This window comes from Anguilla rostrata, chromosome 7, assembly GCF_018555375.3.
Source record: "Anguilla rostrata isolate EN2019 chromosome 7, ASM1855537v3, whole genome shotgun sequence".
NCBI classification, from domain to species: Eukaryota; Metazoa; Chordata; class Actinopteri; order Anguilliformes; family Anguillidae; genus Anguilla; species Anguilla rostrata.
In genome coordinates, this window is record NC_057939.1 from 45,474,350 (window position 1) to 45,496,873 (window position 22,524).

A 22,524-nucleotide genomic window follows, 5' to 3' on the forward strand; every position below is an offset into this window, starting at 1 on the left:
ACTAAATCTGTTTAAAATTAAGGACAAACTGCCCTGAGGCCTAATTCTGCCCCTTATTAGAGACCCAGCCATTGTCTGAAGGCTGAAATGAGTGGGTACTGCAAAAAAAAAAAAACCCCTAATGATTCGTATATTATCAATACTGAATTTCGTTATGCGGTCACTGGGACACATGGATATACCATAGATTTTCTATATTCTGACCAGATGCTCTGCTCCTTCTAGTTCATTCTGTCTTCCGTACTTCCTTTTACAGGAGGTTCTGGTTTGTAACAGGAGTTTCCAGTGCTATCAGCATTTCAATCGTAGTTATGGATGCTTTATTTTAACCATAACTGTCTTCAATATTAATATGAACCCAATAATGAGAGTTTTCAATGCAGAGATGGAACTGTAAATGATTATAGCCTAAAAAGCTGAATATCTGGTCAGTATGTAGATTATCTGTGGTTCTACACAGTAAAGACAGGGGGAGGCAAACTCAGGGACAGGGTTTTATTGCATTGATTTCAGTTCCAATTTATTGTTACTATACAAAATAAACAGTACATTTAAACCAACGGGAGACACAGTACATTTTGTCCCAAACACATATAAACTCGATATGATTATGTCACTGCAGGAACCGCGATGCTTTCCAAAAATGTCAACTTTGCAAACACTGAATTTGGCCAACTCTTTGCACCCCTCTGTTAACCTGTTGACCACTAGGATGAAATTACACTGACGGGTGATTATGAGTCTGACTACCTTGCCTACAGTATGAACAAAAACACAGTAGCAGTGAGCTTGGGAAGCTTGGCTTGTCTTTTATCTGTGGTTCAGTCTAACTTTAAAAGGCAAATGCAGTATTGAGCTGTTGTCCATTCAAGATGGCTGTGCATTGAGCCACTGTTGAAACCAAGAAGCCTGTTTTCTCAGCATTGTCAATGGAAAAAAAAGAAATAAAAATACAGTCACAAAAAACAAAATGCTTCTTGCACAAATACACTGATTATTTTCGGAATTGAAGTCCTTCTGTGTAACCTACTCTCAATGAGGTGTTCACACATTTCCAGTGGTCTTGAAAAGGCTGAGGTAATGTTGCTGTCAAAAAGTGACAAATGTCCTCAGAATGGATCACACTCATCTTCCCATACCAACTGAAGGCAAACTGCATTATATCATCTTTGCGCTGGTCAAATAAAATTGTTGACCAGGACCTTCAGGGGTTTTCATTGCGAGCGTGCCCCCTGGTAAAAAATAATCTCTCAACTATTTGCACCTACAGAATTGTACCTTTAGTCGCGCAGTATAAATACGTGTACACATTTATTCATGTTCTGTGTGTGTGTGTGTGTGTGTGTGTGTATTTGTGTTTGTTTCGAGCAACCACAATGTCTAGGAGGGGATACACAGAATTATATATAAATGAAAAAAAAGAACAATCACCAAAAATGATACAACTCTCAAGTCTTACTCAGTCCTCTCTGGAGCTCAGGAGTATATACTGCATACACATTTGAACAGTAAACTCAACTTGAATAAGAACACTGCCCCCTACTGCTGGGATGAATGAAGACAGGGGACGGCATAAAAGGGCCATGCCAAGGCTGCTGGTGACGGGCGTGGCAGAGCCAGAGGGGCAGAGCTCCGCCCCTACATGCAGTTAGCAGGCCTGGGGACCGGACGCCACGCTGCCCCCAACCCCACCCTCCCCAAATCTCAGGGCTGGCTGGCCCCTCCCTCCTCACACGGCGCGTTGCCCGGGGCGACGGAAGGGGCGGTCGATGGGGGAGAGGCGGGACGGCCATCAGCGAGGGCGGGGACGGGGACAGGGGCGGGGCCAGGAGGCTCGGGGTCCTTCGGGGGCGGTGACTGGGCCATCCTGCTGCCCCTCTCGGCGCGGGCTTCCCGGCAGCGTCTGGCCAGCAGGGCGTGGTTCTCCTTATCTAGAGCTGTGTTCTGGGCAAAGGGCACACACCTGTCAGTCACGCCGTCGCCATGGCGATTTACCACATGAGAGGGAGAGGCTGGGGGAGAGGAGTTGGGGGGTCAATCTACAGCAGAGACAATGGTGCCCCAGTTCCTGCCTGTCTGAAATGTGTAAGGGCAGAAATATCTGTCAGCTTCCTCTCGATATACCAGCAGGACATCTAGAATGGTGAAGTTATGGAAATGGTGATGTGGTGTTGGCGCAAGATTTTCCGTACAGTACCACACTAAAACATGACAGCTGATGAATGCGAACACCAACACAATGGAGAACGGTAGTACTGTGGCATTATTGTTTATCTCCACAGTGGACTGACCCAAAACAGGAAGCGAGCAAATCATACTGTCATAGCTGAGTATCATGCCGTTTTGGAGGGAAAATGAGGAACAAGGCTGCCAAGCGGACTGTTTTTCAGCAACTTTCTGGAAGAATTTTCTGGATTTATTATTTTTTTCAGGAAATTAAAAGACTTTCTTTAAACAAGAAAGTGTTTGTTCCTGGTCATTGTCATCATTTGGACTGGTGATTCCTGTAGATGTAGTATAAGGTGTATAAGCCTGAAAATGTGAGGCGTAGGCCGTGTTTCCTCATTTTCCCCGTGTTCGTTGTTAAACCGAAGCACAGCAGAAGCACAGCGGTGGGTGTTAGTACATACCATTGCCCTGGCGCTAGCCGGGGGTAGCAGTCCAGGCATTGGTGAGAGCAGAGCAGAGGGACAGAGACTAGTCTTACTCAGAGCAGAACACAATCAGGTCACATGTACAGCAGCACACGCAGAACATTTAAAGGACGCCAAGAGCCCATCTCTGCTCTGACTAATTACCTGGTGAAAAAATTTTCTTTCACTTACTATGCTTTTGTCTGTGTGGAGGATGAAATTACTGGCTTGTTAATGTTATGTGCAAAAGTGGATGGGCCTTTGAAAATGGATTCCTGGGAAAGTGTTAGCTGAATATACGGAATTCAACACAAAACAAGACCATGACTCTTCTTAAGGGTGAATAATACCTTGGTACTTCAAGTAACTTTCCAGTAGGTTGTATGTCTCACAGAACAACCCATGGTGCATTTTAAAATGTTTTTTATATCTTTTAACTTACAGTGCAGAATTAAAAATAAACAATATATTATTACATTCTCTATTCTAGAGTATTGCTTTGATTTAGTTTAAAGCTATTTTACATGAATGCAGGAGAAACTAATGTATACTTTTCTGTTACGTATGTGGAATCATCCATCGAACATGAATATAATGTAACTCCTGTAACGGCCACTAGAGGTTGCCACAGTTCTGTTTTTTTCTTTTCAGTTGTTTCCAGTCAGTGATAGATAGAACAGTCAATGAAAATCCATCATGAACTACCAACCACAAGCAATCTCCATGTAGTCAAAAAAGGGTATATTATGTGTGTGCGTGTAATTCAGTTAATGGTTTCTGGAAACATTTCCCATAGCACACTGCAAAGCTGTTTTAAATAATCATTTCCTCTCAAGATATAACTTTCAAGACTCTCATTTCCTGAACATTGTTAAATATAATACAGTCTAATTATAAATGAAATAACTATACTATCAATATATTCTTAAAACTCTAAATTGCTGTAACCATGGGATTTTATAATATCCACTTCAATCACTGGAATTCCCATGTGATGGCTTTCATTCATTGTGTTATGACATCTGGGAAGCAAATTAATGATAAAAAAATTAAATTGAATAAAAAAAATTAAAAATCTACAGATTAGGAACAGCAGCTCTAGTCAGAACATGCACACTGCGTACACAGCAGGAACTCGTTTCGCTGGACATTTGTTTCCAGCACCGGTGTGAGTCTGCATGGCTTGACACAGTGAGGAGATGCAGAGGGAGAGGCGTTTCTGCAGCCACACATGCACACATTAACTGCCCAGCCAGCTGAAAATGAGACCAAACAGCCCAAAATAAATAAACCAATTCAGCAGAAAGCAAAACATGAGGCAAACCGGTTAACTGAGGATAAAGGCGGTATTGCGATAGGCAGCTTGAGAGAGACAGAGGGAGAGACAGAGGGAGAGAGAGGAGAGGGAGAGAGAGGTCCTGCTGGGTGGGATTAAACAGCCCTGTTGGAGGGAGCCACAGTGTGTTCTGGGGCAGATATGATGTCAGAGGGGTGAGCTATACAGAGAGGAGATTACTGGAGAGTTAGAGCCTGTGGTCAGCCAGGCATCAAAGCTGTTACTGGGAACAGGCGGGAGGAAAAGGGCGTGGTCTACCCAGGGTTCAGCTCCAGGCCTTTTCTTGCAGTCCCAGGATGGTTGGGGGGGGGGAGGTGGGGGCGGGGGCAGGAGGGAGGTGGGGTGTGCAAGAAAGCTGCGTTTCTCCCTCTACACTTCAGACTGTCAAACAAAATTTACAACAATGAGCTCTCCATCCCCCAGCCCTCCCCCTCCCCCTCCCATGCAGAAAAGGGGAGACAGGAAAAGAAAGAGAGATCTGTAGTTGCCATGCCAACTGTGCATGGGCTCTACACAGTAACAGTCACCAGGTTCCGTCCACCCCACACTGTAGCAGAGGGACCATCTAATGCACTTTACACACTGCCTCCTGCGTCTCAGTCACTGAGGATCACAAACCAATGACATGTCTGATCTGACAAAACCCTGGAAACCGATTGGAAACACAAAGTGAACTGTGGAAAATGCTGCAAGAAAAGTGTGTGTGTCTTTGTGAGTGTGTGTGTGTGTGTGTGTGTGTGCGTGTGGATTTCTGGATGTAAACTCCCAAATGGTCACACGTCTAATCTCTTATTTCATAAATCCATAAGTCCTATGAAAACCAACGGGTGGTTCCGTTCTATGTTTCATGCTAACTTAGAGAATCTTGGATAGTAGGAGCACTTCAATCAAATTGTGTGTGGATAGCTTGAGCTGGCCATAGCACTCAGAAAATATTGCATATTGATCCGGAAGCCTTGTTCAGAGCAACATTTTACAGCCTGTAATTCAGTACTCCAGCAGCAAGGTGGTGCTAAATCTCTTCAAGAAATCCGCTGCTCAGCATCCCATTGTAGCCCCCAAATTATTTAATTACCAAGGAATTACTAACTGAATGCAACTGCATGATATATATACTGTATGTTGTAGTTCTCAAGCCTAATGAAATATGTAGCTTTTTTGCTCAGTACTATGTGGCAATAATACATAAATGTTTACTGGAAACAGAATGTGATTATTCAACTGATGAATTTTGGCTTATTAAAATAAGACTTGGCAAGAAATTAATACCGTTGACAGTGTAATGAGCTATTATGAAAGGTTTTCCATTATTATGATAAACTATGATATAATGACAAACCGATGCTTTAAATGAACTATTTTCATTTTCTAAAGAAAAGACTATAACATTGACAAAGTATTTGGTATTGGTTGTCCTCACATTGCAAGGTCTTCCTGCCTGTGACCATGACAGAACATTCATGCCATCTTCCATCAAATATAAATGTTTGTCCCTTTGTTCTGTGATGGATTTACATTGTTCTGTAAAGACCTTGTGTTTGAGTAACATAAGGTAGACAGCATCCCAGATAGATGTTACTGCACAAGGTTATTTTTTTTCAGGGAAAGGGTTTTAGATGCCATCATTTCCTGCAGTGTCAGCATAGCCTTGGTCTAATCTGCTCAGTTAATGTGCTGATTTGGTGGTCTTCTTCACATTCATTGCGATTGGCCCCTCTCTATCTAATTAATCTCTGCTTAATCTCAGTTTTAATTATGCGTTAAGATCGAGTAATATAGACATGCAGCAGATCTCCACTGAATTACAGGCTACAAAACCTGGCCAAGATGTACAGAAAATCTCTGTAACTGTAATTGACTGTATATCAGGTGGACAAAGTTTGTGAGATATGTTTGTAGTTGTATTGTATGGCAGCAGGCAATTTGCTTTTAGTATGAAAGATGATGTTTGTAAGAAGCTAGGTCCATAAGCTGTTGATGGAACATGGGGTTCTTGTGAGGTGTTAGTGATTTATTTTAGAGAAAGGGTGTGTTTGTGAAAAGCTATGGGATGCTATCTCTTAACAAAAGAGATAAGGTCGTGTGAAGTATTAGCGATGAATTGTAGAGAGAGTGTGTTTGTGAGAAGCTGTGTGATGCGAGCTGTTAATGAAACAGGTGAGGTTCTTATGAGGTGTAAGCGATGAATTTGGGAGAAAGAGTGTTTGAGACGCTGTTGGATACAAGATGTTTATAGTGAGATGTTAGCAACAGGATGATAGCAGTAGTATCATAGCTCTAACTGTGAGACGCTAGTGATGAATTGTAGTGAAAGAGAGTGTGCTTGTGAGAAGATGTGGGGCGCTAGCTGTTAGCCAGACCAGTCTCAGTGCTCACCATGAGGACGCACACTCCTGCCGAGGCGTTATTCTGCTTTGGTGTGGAGTTAAAGTGCTGCTTCAGTTTACCTGTCATCTCAACCTTCAGAATATTCTCCATCTCAGCATCATCCTGCAAAGGGAAACGGACACACTAGCAACCTCGTATTCATAAACGTATGCACGCGCGCGCACACATGCACACGCAAACTCACGCATAAACACACACACATATACACACACACCTACTCTTCTTAAAGACTCCAGAGAGTGCGGCCTCCATGCAGGACAGACTAACATACCAGATAATTACCAGCCATTTGTAGTTCACTTATTTATCTTTACCATTACAGTCATTGATGCTGAATGAGTTTGAGCCATCATATTAGGTGGCATAGGAGAGATCTGTGCTTACAGTGACCCAGGGGTGAGAGAGGACATCCTCCGCTGTGTAGCGAGCCTCCACGTTCACCTGCAGCATCCGGCCAATCAGCTCCTGCGAAACAGCACACGTGACCCACCGAGAGCAAGGGCATTTGACTCACACCTCTCGCCTGCCAAGAAGCGCGATTTCACGGTCTGCAGAGGAAGGTGTTCAGCGGAGAGTACGACCTTGCGGCACGCAGCTGCGTCACAGAAGGGTGACTCTGCTGTGTCTGACGTTCTCAGGGTGCTGGCTGAAAATAGTGCGCAACCCACTGACCGGCCAAAAAAATTCATATGCAGAAAATAATCACATGACGTCATTTGCCTGGACAAGAGAGTCTCTTGGCCAAATTTGGCAGACACTGCTTGGGTAAGAGAAAGGAGGGAGGGAGGGTTGGTAGACAGTTGATCACCTCAGAAATACTCCTTTTTAAAAATCTCATTTAGAGCTTGGCCAAGGGAGTTGACTCATTGATCTGCTTGCTACAATCTGACCCTGCTGCAGACTGGCGGAGACGGGCGGCGTGTGATTGGGTCCCGCTCTGAGCGAGATTGGGTCCCGCTCTGTGTGTGATTGGGTCCCACTCTGCACGAGATTGGGTCCCACTCTGCATGTGATTGGATCCTGCTCTGCATGTGATTGGGTCCCGCTCTGTGTGTGATTGGGTCCCGCTCTGTGTGTGATTGGGTCCCCTCTGCACTCACTTTGGCGGAGTCTGTGATGTTGTCCCAGTAGGGGGCGGGAAAGTCCAGCCGTCCCACCAGGATCTGGTCGAACAGATCCTCCTGAACGTTCTTCTCACTGTGCGGTCACAGACAAGACGGTCAGTGTGTCTGTGTGTGTGAGAAACTGACCAACAAACACACTCAGCCAAACAGATACACACTGTAAAACGCAGGCAGTGTTCCCATAGTGTTTATAAACCACACACACATACACAAGCACACACGTTTATGTACACCCATCCCTACTCAGGCATGTTGTGAAGCTGCAGTCCGTTAAATTTATGGTCAACTTTAAACAGCAGATGAGGAGCAGAAAGATATTGGTGGAGAGTAACTGATACTGTAGACCAACAATCCCAAACTCAAATCCTGGGGAGCCACTGTGTCTGCCAAGTTTTTTATGTGTTCCTGCACATAAGCGCTTAATTTAAGTGATTGATTGTCTAAAGACTCTGCATATCCTGTTTCCAAGGCCTAAATTGGCTGCTGATCGAAAGGAAATCACAAAAACCAGCGGAGACATGCAGCCCTCCAGGACTGGAGTTTGAGACCACTGGTGTAGACCATGCATATCAATGGTATGCTGATCCACATATCTCCTTGATGAAATCATCTTACTTCACTTTATTAAAGACAGTTAATGACCCTGTAATTCAAAGTCCTCCAGCATCTGAGGTTTTTTTTTCCTGGATACTGCGTGAGAATTGAGCAATGCAGAACATAGACGCTGTAGGTTAGGTTTGCACAGAGGCGACTGAGAACCATCTCCCAAATGGTTCGCAAATGACTCTGGAAAATGCAGGTTAGAAAGATGCACTAATGAAAAGGTTGTTCCAAGAAGCTGACCTCTCAGGGTTTTACAGTAACAGCATTTGCTCCTGAAAATTGATGTCTGCTAACCGGTAGTTATTTAGGAGCACATCTACTAATTGAGATGCATTAGTGTGCTCGTAAAAATTTTAAATTTAGGAGCACATGTGCTCCCTTGAAAAAAATGTTTGCTTAATGCCCTGCCTCTGTCCCCCTCTAATGCCACCGCAGCTGGCCTGGTTCTCTGATTGAGGTTTGGAAATGCAAAAGCAGCACATTTAGAGAGGCTTATTAATCACCCAATTCCCTTTCCCAGAAATAGAAAGAGGCCAAAGACCTGGCATGAACCTAGGCACCGCGGCAGAGGGGGATTAGGGTGTGGAGATTATGGCCAGTACCGCTTGTGCCGATGAAGATAAAAGAGAGTGTACAACGTGTGCTTGTACTCTTGACCAAAAATAATTTAAAAACTTTTACATCTTAAAATTTCCAAAATGCAGAGGTTAACCATTTCATTTTGCATCACTGCAGATGTAAGAGCAAAGAGCAAATTACCAGGCTTCGGATGCTGAATTAATAGAAAGTTCTCTGCCAGATTATCCCCAGAGCTTTGGAGTACAGTAATAGGAAGCTCAACTGAGATAATTTGGGGAAGATTAAATAAGACAAATGGGACTAAATGGGGGCGGGGGGGAAACTGCTTTTTCAGACTTACATAGAAATGGCTATTTATTACGTTTGGTGCTATTGCAAATGGGAGCTCTCCCCGTTTTACACGCGAGGCGTCGATTCTGACCTGCGGAACGGAGGAAAGCCGCAGAGCAGGATGTAGGTGATGACCCCAGCGGCCCAGATGTCCACTTTCAGCCCGTATCTGTGACCCCGCCGAGCCGAGCCGAGCCGAACCGAGCCGGACCGAGCCAAGCAAGACAAACCAAGAGAGAAGAACAGGCCCAAAGCAAACAAGGTGAGTTCAACACACAGTCATAACAAGCAGTATGTTAGCACTTTATCTACCCTGTATTCATTACAAGTATTTTGTTATTATTTCCCACAACGCCTATTCATTTTAATATTATTAATGATACAATGTTCACTGGCAATAAAAACAAACATGATTTTATAACTGTCTGTTGTTGATTATGATACGAATACCTCATTTTTGTCAGAGTTCAGCACATTGATGTAGACGCTGATGCACAGTAGATAATGTAGATGTTGCAGCTATTTGCACACAACCATTCCAAAATGTTCTGTACATAAAATACTTTTAGCAGAAGTATTATGCTTTGTGAGTCTATCTGTCTTGCAGTGTAATAATTCAATATTAAGTAGACAGTTTTCCTGATTGTCCACAAATCACAGCAGAAACACGGTAGTACGGTTTAGTCCTTCTTCTGTCAGGTGTTGTTTCTTGATTAACACCCCACCACCAACGCCCCCCCTCACCCTGTTTCGGCGATGATCTCGGGGGCCACATAGGTGGGCGTCCCACACACAGTGTACAGCGGGCCCTCCACCACGGTGGCCAGTCCAAAGTCTCCCAACTTCAGAGACTTGGTGCCGTCAGGGTACTCACACACCTGTGAGAAACACACAGACACATGCACACACACACACACAGATACGCATACAAGCACACACACATACACACACACACACACACACACACACAGTCCTTCTGTTTCAATACCCCATGAGCCCTCAATATCCGGTCACCTGGACCAGGCGGTGCCAATCTCCTTGCTCCGACAGATTATACTGGGGAAACAAATACTCGGCTGTGAGAGAATACATTATCACACAGATTTGCAAAGCTAAAAAAAGCGAAAGCTTGTGTGCATGTGTTGTCTGTGTCTACTCTGCTGGTAAATCACCCCCTCCCCCTCCCATCCCTGTTATTTAAAGTGACATTTTCTACAGCTGCTCGTTGTGTAATATCTCAGAATTACGTGAGAGTGTGTGTGTGTGTGTGTGTGTGTGTGTGTGTGTGTGTCATTGAGGAGAATACTCTCTGCATGCATGGGCTCCACTCTGCTGCCCACTCTGGCGCAGTACTGAACTGGTGATGACGCGTATTCCATAGGCCGACGACAAACTCTGCATCGTATTTTTAACACTGAACTCTCTCATTCTTCCATCATGCATCAAAACACTTTTTCCATCTTAAGAGTGGATTATCTGTAGCCTGCTGCAATATAGAGCGTCTTTACCAAGTGGAGGGAAGTGAAGGAGCGCATGAGATAATGATCTGCTTAGCCTATAGGATCTGTGGTGAAAGTGCAGGGCCTGGCCAGGAATCGCACTCACCAGCAGGTTCTCGGGTTTAATATCCCGATGGACGATGCTCATTTGGTGCAGGTATTTGAGGGCACCGGCCAGGTTAAACACCATGGCACTGGCGTCCCGCTCGGTGTACTTGGTCGAGGAGGTAATGGCATCAAACAGGTCCCCGCCCTACGCAAAAGAAAATGAGTTTCTCTATAATCATTCCGTTCTCATAACCAATGTTCAATGTCATTTCTAATGGTAATGGCTAATTGCATGTGATATCATACTGACGTATTTTTAAAAATTCTGGAATTGATAGGATTTTTGAACGGGTGTGCACACTCATTTTTACCATTCTGGTGACCTGGTAAAACGCAGCCCAGTTTGGGAACAGATGAGTGATCTCACCTTAACCAGCTCCATGACCAGATAGAGCTCAGTGGGCGTGTCCACCTCCTCGATCAGCATGATGATGTTGGGGTGTTTGACCCTGCGCAGGACGGCCACCTCGTTTGCGATCAGGTGTTCCTGCGCACAGAAGGCACTGTCGATCAGCACCACCAATCACGCGTGGACTCAACGTTTGCCCCGGCACACATACACACATATACACCCTCCCTTTAATAGAGTATGACTTGCTGTGTTCTTCCATAAGACAAGAGAGGTAGAAGCTTTCTGCACAATGCAAATTTTGACTTTTTGTCAAACTTCTGAAGCTAAACAGGCATAGGTTTTGTTAGTACAGTATTTGAATAGGAAAAGTACTTAAAAACTTAGGATTCTGAAGAAGAGTTATTCATTGGCCGGCCAGTAGGGGACACTCTTCCCTCTGTCCAAAAATAGAAACCCAGGGCCCTAGTGCCATGTGAGGGTAATGTGCTATAGAAGGGGCCTTGCTTCTGATGAGATATTATTATGAGGTCCTGACTCACAGTGGTTATTTAAGATGCTACGGCCCTTCCTGGTCAAGATCCCACAAAAAAAAACTGGTCGTCTACATCAGGCATTAGGTGAGCCATCTTCTACATCTGATTGGCTACATAGTCCCTTGATTTGCCTGCCGACATTGATTCTCCAGGGTTCTCCACTGGCCTGATTGGTTAAATAAAGGTAAAATAAGTAATGAAGAGATGCTTGTTAAAGCACAGTGGACGGTAACAAGCTGCTATATTCTCTCCGGTGAAAAAGGAGTTAAACACAGGACCTTTCAAAAACCAAATATTCTCAGAGTGGTTTAATCTAACTAAAGGTCACGCTGAGTGAATAGAGATTAATCACTCTGGATTTTTAAATGGCGGGGGGATAATGAAGCGCTCATATCATGGCTGCTTTCGGAGGTCAGCCATCGTCGTGACGACCTCATTATGCTGCACCGACACCCCGGCTACTCCCGGGATAATGATCATTTGAATGAACAAACTCATGAATAAACCATGAGCGGACGCTGATTTAATTCTAGGAAATGAACATCTTATAAATACCACCCCATGCAAAATCCTGGTTTTAACAGATTTTAACCGCTATAATCGCCACGTGGGGCGTCGGTTTGTCCGGTGAAGCGCTCCCTTACCTTCCCGCTGCACTTGGCCTTGTCTATGATCTTCAGAGCAAACTCCTTCCCCGTGGACCTGCCAGAAGAGCACAACTCATCACCAGGATTCAGTGTGCAATATGCCTGTGACAGCACTGCCAGAAACCTCCAGGAGATACGCCTCCCATATGAAACAATGGAGCTCTCGCAGAGTTTTCCACTTCCAAAGTTTCAACAAAGAACAAGTGTAGCGTGAAAGCAGGTTTATCCTCCTAAGTCCCAGCACTTCATTTCTGTCCCCTACAGGGGACATGAGTCTCTGGTCTCATTGTCGAGAGCCATATATTCTACTATGCTGAAATTTAAACTACCAGGGATGTTTAAACTACCAGAGATGTTGGATGACAAAAACTTTAGAACAAAAAAACTAAAGGTTTTTTTATCCAAGACAATTGTAGTAAAAGAATAAAAAATTAAAATACTTTAGCTTGCACTAGAAAATAATCAACTGAAAATATATCTATCATTTGGTTTTGGGTTAAAAGTTGCTCACCTTTTTGTTATTTGAATTTAAAAAGGTGAGGCTTTTGTTCACAGACACAATAGACCAATGTACTTTTGCTCTGTCTGCTCTGGATTTTTCCCCATGAGGCCACCTTTGTAAACATGTTGCATTTTATGTGGTACTGTCACTTTGCTTTGCAGTACCTTTAATATTTATTGGCACAAACACACAGAATGTTTGAATAATAAAAAGCACAGATAGGAGGCATGTAAAGAATCCTTCTACAATCCTTTATTCTACTATTCTACATTGTGCAAACACACTGTAATTTCATGCAATGATTTCAAACAGAACAGTTTGTAAACTTCCGGAGAAGCAAATGTAATTATGCAGGTTTTAATTACAGTGGTATTTCCAATCACTGGCTCTGTTTTCATTCAGACTGCTAACAGGTTTATAACTCAGAATGCTCATTAAATTAAACCAAAGTGATTATCTTTTAGAAGGTACCTATTAAAAGTTGCCAACGGAATAGAACACCATGTGAGTAATGAAATGGCAGGTAGCACATTCAAACCTTGTGTCTTTTACCCCTCTCTATAAAATGTGTATCTTTAACGAATGTAGTTAATGAAATTCTTGTAATACAATGCTGGTACCTTCCATTACATATACAGTAATTATTTATACAAAAACAAGCTGAGGGTTTTGCTACAGTAAAGAAAAAATGAGAATGAAAGAGGGATTAGTATAACACCAGGCTTCTAATAGGAGGGAGAAAAGATTATGTGGATTTGACTTCAGCTTACTTTGCATTTTTTTCATTAGAAGTTTGGTAAAAATAAAAATAAAGTATTCAAGAACAATAAAAGAAATAATATTTGTTACGTCATTTCAAATAGTGAAAAAAGTTAAAACAATGACGCAATAGTGCTTACCTCTCAACGCATTCCTTTACAACAGCAAAGTTCCCGTCTCCAATGACCTTGCCCACCTTGTATTTGTCCAGGATGGCCGAGGCTAGCAGGCACCTGTTCCCGTTAACTGCTGGAGAGAAAGTGGCTTTAGGAGAGGAAAGATTCAGGGAAGAGAGGACACTGAAGGTTCATTCGAAGGCACAGAGCCAGGAGACCCTGGACATTATCCCTGTATGGAAGCAGGACTCCCAAGAAACATTCACTTAGGAGAGTCACATTTTTACAACATTGCAAATGAGAGTTTTCCCCTAAACACAGTGAAGAGCAATTTTCGACAAAAATCAATTTTGGTGGTATAATTTTATAATAAAAAAGAGGGAGATCTAATAAAGTGTGAAAAGCACCAACAGCTAAGAAGGACAAATAATATTAACAATGAAAATGCAATGAATGGAGAGCCAGTGTGCTGCCTAACAAGACCATGACACTGAGGCTGTCCCTGGCCTCACACTGATTCAGTTAGCAATGTGATTAAACCGTCCCTCTTGAATGTTATTATCAGCTGAGCCAAAGTCATTTTAATTCTGTGCAGATAACCCAGCCAGTCCAGGACTGTGCAAGGCGCAGAGTGTACCCAGATCAGTATGTACCGCATGCCTGTCCCGTAGTTTCTGTTTGGACATAGAACTTCCCCCAGAGAATAGATTTGGAGGATTCATGTGGTGTGACTGTGGAACATCCATCTCTATGGAGATCACCAGGTGAGCCTAAGACTGCATTTAAAGCTAAAATTGCACGTTTTTGTGTGCAGTCACATATAACATATATATGATAGTCAAAAACATACCCTGCCATAATTGGCTCTGTACAGTAAATGGCTCTTGAAAAAGTCTCTGCTACATGAATAGCAATATTGTATCAATCATAATTGTAATAAATGGATAACGTGTAAGCTTAGGTAAGTGTAATGTCATGTAGACATCAGGGCCAGAGAGAAAGAGAGAGAGGGGGGGGACCCAGTGCTACTCCTGGGGTGTACCTACTCTCAAGACCCAGGTCAGCCATCTGGTCTATGGCCCCGTTCACGTTGGAGGCAGACCCGTGAAGAGCAGAAATCTGCAAACAAGGAGAACCATCGTCTGGATTTTTCCAGGAGGAAAACATGAACTGGTTGAACCAAGTTTTTACCAACCGGTGGTGAAATCCTTCTTTACAGTAAAAAAAAATATCTAATATAACATAAAATATATCTAATATTTTTCTTGTTTTGCAATTCAGCTCCACAATATATTCACAAACCAGAAAAATCATGATCATCAATGTGTCCCATATATTTCAATATAATACGATACCCAAAATCACCTTCTAACATACAAAACTGGAGCTTAAATAGTTATCTGGGGAAGTATAGATAGCATTAATATTTGAGTTTCAGCTGGCTTTAAAACATTTCAGACATGTAGAGATAAGCCTAGCACTTCACATCCGACATGCAGAGCCACTCAGTGGCCTGCTGCATTAGTGAACATGTGGTGTGATTCCAGCCTCGCTGCTGGTGTTGGGTGGGGCGGTCCTACCTTGAGGCTGCGCATGCTCCCCGGGCTCGTGGGAGAGGAGCCGGAGGACTTTGTGGACTTGGGCGTAGAGATCTGGCTTCCAGGAGTCCCATTGGCTGAAGGAGAGAGGAAACAGTGTGGAGAGCAGCCAATGGAGATGTAGTATTCCCTGCCCATGCCCAAGTTCATTGGAATTGTGAGATGTGTAAGTTAGCACCTCTGTACTGCCTGGACTGAATCCTAATTTTTGATTGCAGGCCACAGTACCATAACTCACGAATGAGCATTTCCAATGCCATTTATGCCATGGGTCATGGTCCTCTTGGTATACCCTATAACAAGTAACCACAGGTAACCGCTGGTAACTGCCTATCTATAGCAGTTCCACAGTCCTCTGCTGCAGAACTGCAGCAGTTACACTAGCAGATTGCAGGGTTCGCAAGTGGCAGCTAACTGCATGGCATTTGAAGATGCATGATGCTTAATCTGCTTAATTTGAAGGAGGTCATTGTAGTGATAGAATCGATTACAGATTATAGTGGCCATTCAAGATCTGGGAGAACAAATGGCGGGGATACGTCTTCTATCTAGATCTGAACCTCTGAAGTTCCTCTGCAGTCTCAAAGGAGCTAGCTTAGATTCATCAGTTTCTTATTTTTGTTCTTCTTTTTTGTTCTTTCGGTCACCTAGAGTCCACCACATTGTCCTTGTGAAAAGCCCTGTGACTGATCCTTTTTGCAATGTGAAGGCAGAACACAGGAAGGACTTTTGTGAAAGCGCCGCACACCTTATCAACAGTAATTCATCCAGCACTGTTTGAGTGCCAGTGTTCCTACAGGAAGAAACCACCCTTTCAGAAGCATATTTCAAGCTGGGCAGGAACTCACACATTAATGTACAGACCTTCATCCTGTCTGTCCCCTCAGTTCAAAAGCAGTTCACTGGTCTGCTGTACAAATATATTGAGGTCAATGACAAAAAATGATTGGGTTCTTAACAAAATAAGTTTATCAACAACAAAGGAAAATTCACTGTACAGTATTCTGAGGATGGTTGAAACTGTTTCGGTTTTTTTCAAGTATCCTCTTTAGAAAAGCAGCGCGTCTCGTCTCCAAGGGGAAAATGTTCTGAATCGCTGTACTTAACACACTCCAGAGAGCTTTAAGAATGAGTGTTGCCTCAAACCATTCCTCTAAAATGGCAAAACTACGAGAGGGAACAGACTGCTCATAAACATTCTGAATGAGCTTGCAGACACAATCTATCGCCAAGGGACTAATGCGGATAGAAAATGGAACTTTGATTGTGAATAAATATTGCCATGGAGCTCACGGATAATAAATATGTATCTTTGATATAAAACAAATATTGCTGTGGCACTGCAGGGGATACAATTTGTGCAGTACTGCAACTTCTTACGAAATATGATAGTGTAACTGATTGAAGTATAAGTACCTTTGAATGCATAGTTGGAATATGATATGCACCTTTAACTTTAAATAAATTGTTTCTATGGAGCTGGTGGAGAAGCAACATGCAACTTTGATTCTGAGCAAACATTAATTGTGCAAAGAACTGCACAGTGGCTGTGGCAAGATGAAAAGTCCCCCACTTCGCTATCCCAGAATGGTTTCTTTGAGTCTTTGTTTATATATTCGTAGGCAGAGAGCAGTTTGGAACACTCTTTTGAAAGCTGTCTAAAAAGAGCACCTACTCCTGCTTTCTCTTCTCTTTTAACGCTGAGGACCCAGAGGGGAGGGGCGAGTGCCTTCACCCCTGGCGGTGTCGCAGACGGGTCGACTATCTCCACGGCAACAGGACCAGGGAGTCACCCCTGTCTCTGCCACTCTGGCAGACCATTAACAGAAAGGTAGTGCCAGTTTAGTTTAGCGCCATTCAAACCCTCTGCACGCGATTTAGCCAAAGGGCTGCTTGCCATCCTGTTTGAAATCCTGTTTTTGAAGTGAGCCATAGCTACACAGAAAAGAGCTGATAGGCAGCAGACAGAATTACAGACAAAGGAGTTGGTACAGAGTCCACGTTCTGTGTCTAACATTCCCCTTCATTACTCAGAAACTGAAATTGCAAATAAAAAAGACATTTGAAACGTATCTGATAAATAATACTGTGTGCTCATAACGAGCTCTTAAAAGGATGAATGTATCAATTTCTCAGTATTTGAAAAACCAGCCTAAGCCAGGAATCAGGTGATACATTAGCTCATTTCTAAAAACCAGCAAGCGTTCATTATTTTAGTGCAGTACAAGAGCTGCCTTATAGTCTTCATCTAAAGGGCAAAATGACTGACTCTGGCTCTGGAAGATCCCTTCCATGCCAACCCAGATTAAATTTGGACTCTCTGTTTGCACAAAGTGATTGTTAACTTATTGTATTTGGAACACTTCTGTGTCCTTCAGGATGCGGTACGGTCCAAACATTCTGCGTATAACCCAGACAGTGGGGAACTCGACAGTGAAGTCAAGCAAAAGAGGTCACTTCAGAAAAAACATTTTCTTTAACCACTTTGCTTTTTTAAAACCATGGTAGAGCTATGATCTGCTAAAATTGACTGGTCCATATAAAATTTCACCGTTGCAACAAAATCACTGCACGACTGTATGTGTGGTGTTAGCACTGTACTGAAAAGCATAGACTGTGTGGGACATGTGAGGATGGACAGTGATAGTTAGAAACAGAATTACATTCTTATCCATAGCAACTTACATTGTATCCAATTATACAGCTGGATATGTACTGGAGCAATGCAGGTTAAGTACCTTGCTCAAGGGTACAACGGCAGTGTCCTACCGGGGAATCGAACCTGTGACCTTTAGGTTACAAGACCAACTCCTTAGCCATTATGCTACACTGCCGCCCAGAATGACAGACTGTCTACAGAAAGGAGAGGGCCTACCTGGGGATCTGACTGGGGAGTAGCCAGAAGAATACTGTCCGGCTCTTCTCGCTGTATTCATTCAGACGTGGAGCAGGAAGGGAGAGAGGGAATCAATCACACATCATTGGATCTGCACATTTTAAGACCTGCGGGCATTGCTTAGCACACCTGGCATTTATACATTCAGATCCATTCTGTCTTGACTGTATACAGTATTACACTGGCAGTCCAATTTCAAAGTAGGTATTCAATGAGTGCCGGCATTTCTTGGACACCTTGCAAACTGATTGATGATATTTCTGATTTTGTGTTCAGGCATAAATCTACGGTATGTGTGGGAAAGCCTCAGTCCGTGGTAGGACACTGTTCCCTTGGAAACTACTTCTGATGCGGCTGAATAACAGAGTTTGTCGAGAGGGCTCAGCGTGATTCACGGTGCTTCCACGGCTGCCGCCCACCACGGCACGCCACGGCCGGGAGGTTTTAATCTTCCCCAGGCAGCCTGTGACAGCGAGAGGACCGAGGAGCAGCTCATTAAGGAGAGCTCCGTTCACCTCCATCGGGAAAGCAGGCCGACCGCTTCCGTGACCAAATTCATTACGCGGGGAGAGAATAAGTGCCTTTGTTGACGGAGCCGCTTAAAGGTAACTCAAACAAAATCGAAGGCGCCTAAAAATGTCGTACTTTCAGGATAACCTGAGGTGACATTATTCTCCGGGGTTCGAGGGGAGATGAGGTGAAGGGAAGCGCGTTGGGGGCGGATCCTGCGGAACCGAGGGCCCTACCTGTTCCTGGGGATTTGATGCGGCGTGAGGACCCGGGGCTTCTGGATCCCGAGGGCCGCGCTGCTGGGGCGGGGCGAGGGCTGGAGGACTTCATCACCCGGCACTCTGCAGGAATAACACTTACAGTGATGCACCTCTTACATCATACCCACCTCTAACCTCATACCCAACATACACCCCACCTCTTACATCATACAACACTCACCCCACCTCTAACCTCATACCCAACACTCAGCCCACCTCTTACCTCATACTCAATACCTACTCTACTTTATACCCAACACTCAGGCTACCTCTTGCATCATACCCAACACTCAGCCTACCTCTTACATCATAACCAACACTCAGCCCACCTCTTACATCATAACCAACACTCAAAATTCTGCTTAAAAGGACTATACACTATAGATCTATATACCAACTGATATAAATGTATTCTTCTACCTCATGGTCAGAAATAGAAGCAGATGACTCTTACAGTTCCTAAAACAAGGGTTGGAGGATGAATGTATCAATTTCTCAGGATCCAGGGCCAATGCTAGGTCTCAGAACACACACTGTTCATGAAGCCCCTCAGTAAGCATTTACTTAAAATAAAAACACCTCTGGCAGATGGCCAGCTGGACAGGAGGAATCAATCGGTGCATGAGGTATTTGGCACAGCCCTAGTTCTGCAAATTAAATCTCAAAAACAAAGGGAGAGGCAAGTTAAGCCTACTGTTAACTTAACAACCTAAAATACCCACAAAAAATGGAGACACATGTATATTGCACTGCTGGATCAAAATTGCAATCAAAACAGGACAGCAGTCTAGAGAACATCCTGTCATGTCCAAGTTTAGGTCAAGCAATGTTATTCAGTTGATACTTTTCAAATATTAATAGTTGAAAATATTATTGAGTGGCAGACAGTCCTCTCCCCAGAGAACACCACTGGCCAAGCCACGTGTAGCAATGAGTCTCCTGTTGAGACATTATGTCGTGAGTCATCTCGTTAGAGCTTTTCACACACGCAGGAGTTCGCTTAAAGAGGACAGTAAACAATGGAGTCAAATACAGATCACTAATGAGGAGAGATAGGTGCCATGCCATGCCCCGCTGGACAGCGGTGGAATTGCACCGTTTGTCCCTTCAGTGAAGACTCGTTCCCTCGAAACCAGTAACGCTGAGTGTGCAAAAGAGGAAAGAGCAAGTGATATGTCACACTGGTCTGACTTATATATCTAAGTAACATGTTGTGCACACTAAAGATGCCTTAAATACAACCCTAAGCTACAGTGTCTCTGTCCCAGAGGAAACAGCAGACTTAAGGTTCTTGTTCACTGCACACCGGATGCAAATATGAACTGGATCGGTTGATGTTTTAAAAATTAACAGATGATACAGCAGTTGTTGGCCCAACAGTGGAAGATGCCACTCTACTTAATTTTCAGACTGCAGTGTCGCAAAGGCCTTAAAAAAATTAGAATGGAGCTCACATTACTGTGTGGTTGGTGATAACGTGTAATTTTTTCAGTCATCTGCTTTGCATTGCTGACAAATAACTGCTACACAAAACTAACCATCTGTAGTAATTAAATTCCTTGCCAATCTCACTAACACCCTGGGGAGCTGAATCACTGAAGGCAATGGCTCATAACTCTGTTGTGCCATCTTCTGTGCTATAAAAATACTTATTTGAAAAACAAAATAAAAATATTTAATCTCCTAAATTAAATATGGGAAGAAAGTTTTTGTCCTCCTACTCAACATGAGTAGGAGGCAAGGTAAAGAAGTGGATACAAGTAATATACAGCTCCATAATGTTTGATACTCTAGTGATGTCTATGGGTCACAAACTTCAAGCAGTCATTGCATCCAATGGACATGTGACAAAGTACTAAACAAGACTACTTTCATTTACATAATATTAATATGTCCCAAACATTATGATGCCTTGAAATGGTGGTGACTCCGTATAAAAAGTGCTGTAATGTCTACATGGTGGAACCAAAATGTAAAAAAAATGACCTTCAATAAAAGCAGGGAATGTGCACTTTACCCACACGTGAATCGCTACATTTAACCACATTACAGATGTAAAATAGTGGCGTACAGAGTCAAATCAAGGCGATAAAAAGTGTCTTTCTCCCAAACGTTATGGAGCTCACTGAGTTTGTGTAGCTGCCAAAACAATGATGATGAATTTCAGTTTGCAGAAAGACAGCAGGGGAGATGGCTCTGTGATTGAGAGGGTTATAGACCCGCACTGGCAGCCCTGTGTGCAGGAGGCTCACCGTTGACGAAGGTCGCAGACGCCTTGCGGCTGTGGTCCAGCACGAAGTCGTCCTGGGCGTAGCGGTACTTCTCCGGGCCGCACGCCACGAACACGTCATCGTCTCCGAAGAAGTCCTGCAGGCAGGTGATCTAAAGAAGGGACAGGAAGTGGAGTTTATTCCAGTGACGTGCTGTCCATCGGGAATCGATCGTAAGATCGATTCAATTACGGGACTCGTGTCCGAAGCCAGGCAGCTCATAGGGTGAGAGCTCATCTTGATTCCTGAGATTTAATGCCATTTGGTGAGCAGCTCCCCAAAATGGACCCCTGCCTGTCATGCTATTGTAGCTAAAAACCTGTCTTATTTAATGCCTAGTGCCACTTCTGTTGGTTCAGTCATTAGCTTTGCCTCTAGAGAGGATAAAACCTGCAATCTCTTGGGTTGGAAGCAGATACTGTTATACACACTGTGGTGGGGCAGTTGGGAAGAAGGCTCCTCCAGACACTTCCACTTGAGCACATTCCACCTTCCTCAAACCTGATCAGTGATGAATGACCACCTGTATACGGGTTATAACGCCATTCGTTTCATGTACACTTCTTTCCATTTCAACTGGATCATACACGACTGTAGGTATTGTACTTCAAGCTTCCCCCCATACAACTACAAAAAGACGTATCTATTAAAATGACAGTGCATGCTGTTGTACCTTTAGCTTCATACTACAGACTGAACCCAGACCCATTCCACCCAGAGCCATTCACTTCCTCAAAGTCATGACATCATTGATGATGTCATCCACGCTTTGGTTTATAGGCGCTGGCTTAGAAGCAAATTCCGAATTTAAACTTGGAATAGAGAGTATCTCGATGAATCCATTTATACTGTGATAATGAACAGCTTGATCTGTAGGTGATGCAAATTTCAGACACTTATACTGAAGAGGGCAGTTTGTGCAGAACCCCCATTTTTGGCAAACTGCACAAAAAGATGCATTATTCAAATGCGTGTCTTTTTGTTTGTCACTGGGCATGTATGCAGCATCAGAGGGCTTCTGAAAGCCTGTAACAAATCACTGCCTACAGCTGGATAATTAGAGTTTCCACAGCTTGCTGACTTCTTTCAAATGCTTTAATTAAAATGGGTCTAATGAAAATGTTTAGATGAGAAATCTTGTCAGGATTTGAAAACAACAGCCAGCAAAAAAATGATGCTTAAAGTAATACTCATTTACATGTGGAAGATTCATCCTCCGACAGTAAAGCTGCGGTATGACGGGAGATGTCAAAAAATGGAAATTAGCAAAGTGTAGGAGCTTAGAAATAGACCGCAGCTTAAAATGTCTGATTGCGGCATTCCTGTTGCTAAGGAGACTAACAATTCCTCTGCTGGCACTTCATCACGCACGTGAACACACACACACACACACACACACACACACGCGCGCACACAGTCATAGGTACTCATGCCGCCTCTATCCAGCACCAACAGTCACGTGCACGCACACACATACGCAC

General features: G+C 43.6%; 1 protein-coding gene across 5 annotated transcripts in view; it reads right to left on the reverse strand.

Moving 5' to 3' along the window:
- Positions 1-481: 481 nt before the first annotated feature.
- LOC135259827 (serine/threonine-protein kinase DCLK2-like) overlaps positions 482-22,524 on the reverse strand; it is a 36,286-nt gene continuing 14,243 nt past the window's right edge. Inside the window, exons 3-18 of one of the 5 annotated variants that reach the window (XM_064344650.1) lie at positions 21,026-21,155; positions 18,750-18,854; positions 17,983-18,033; positions 15,090-15,184; positions 14,556-14,628; positions 13,534-13,642; positions 12,130-12,187; positions 10,968-11,087; positions 10,599-10,745; positions 9,738-9,871; positions 9,085-9,162; positions 7,458-7,554; positions 6,742-6,822; positions 6,346-6,459; positions 2,631-2,643; positions 1,795-1,944 (exon numbers count right to left, since the gene is read on the reverse strand). In XM_064344650.1, coding sequence (XP_064200720.1) covers positions 1,928-1,944; positions 2,631-2,643; positions 6,346-6,459; positions 6,742-6,822; positions 7,458-7,554; positions 9,085-9,162; positions 9,738-9,871; positions 10,599-10,745; positions 10,968-11,087; positions 12,130-12,187; positions 13,534-13,642; positions 14,556-14,628; positions 15,090-15,184; positions 17,983-18,033; positions 18,750-18,854; positions 21,026-21,155 — 1,422 coding nt within the window. In that variant the 3' untranslated portion in view covers positions 1,795-1,927. Of the gene's footprint in view, positions 1,945-2,630; positions 2,644-3,294; positions 4,351-4,398; positions 6,460-6,741; positions 6,823-7,457; positions 7,555-9,084; positions 9,163-9,737; positions 9,872-10,598; positions 10,746-10,967; positions 11,088-12,129; positions 12,188-13,533; positions 13,643-14,555; positions 14,629-15,089; positions 15,185-17,982; positions 18,034-18,749; positions 18,855-21,025; positions 21,156-22,524 lie in introns of those variants that run through there. The other 4 variants (XM_064344648.1, XM_064344647.1, XM_064344651.1 and 1 more) reach the window with 4 other exon arrangements.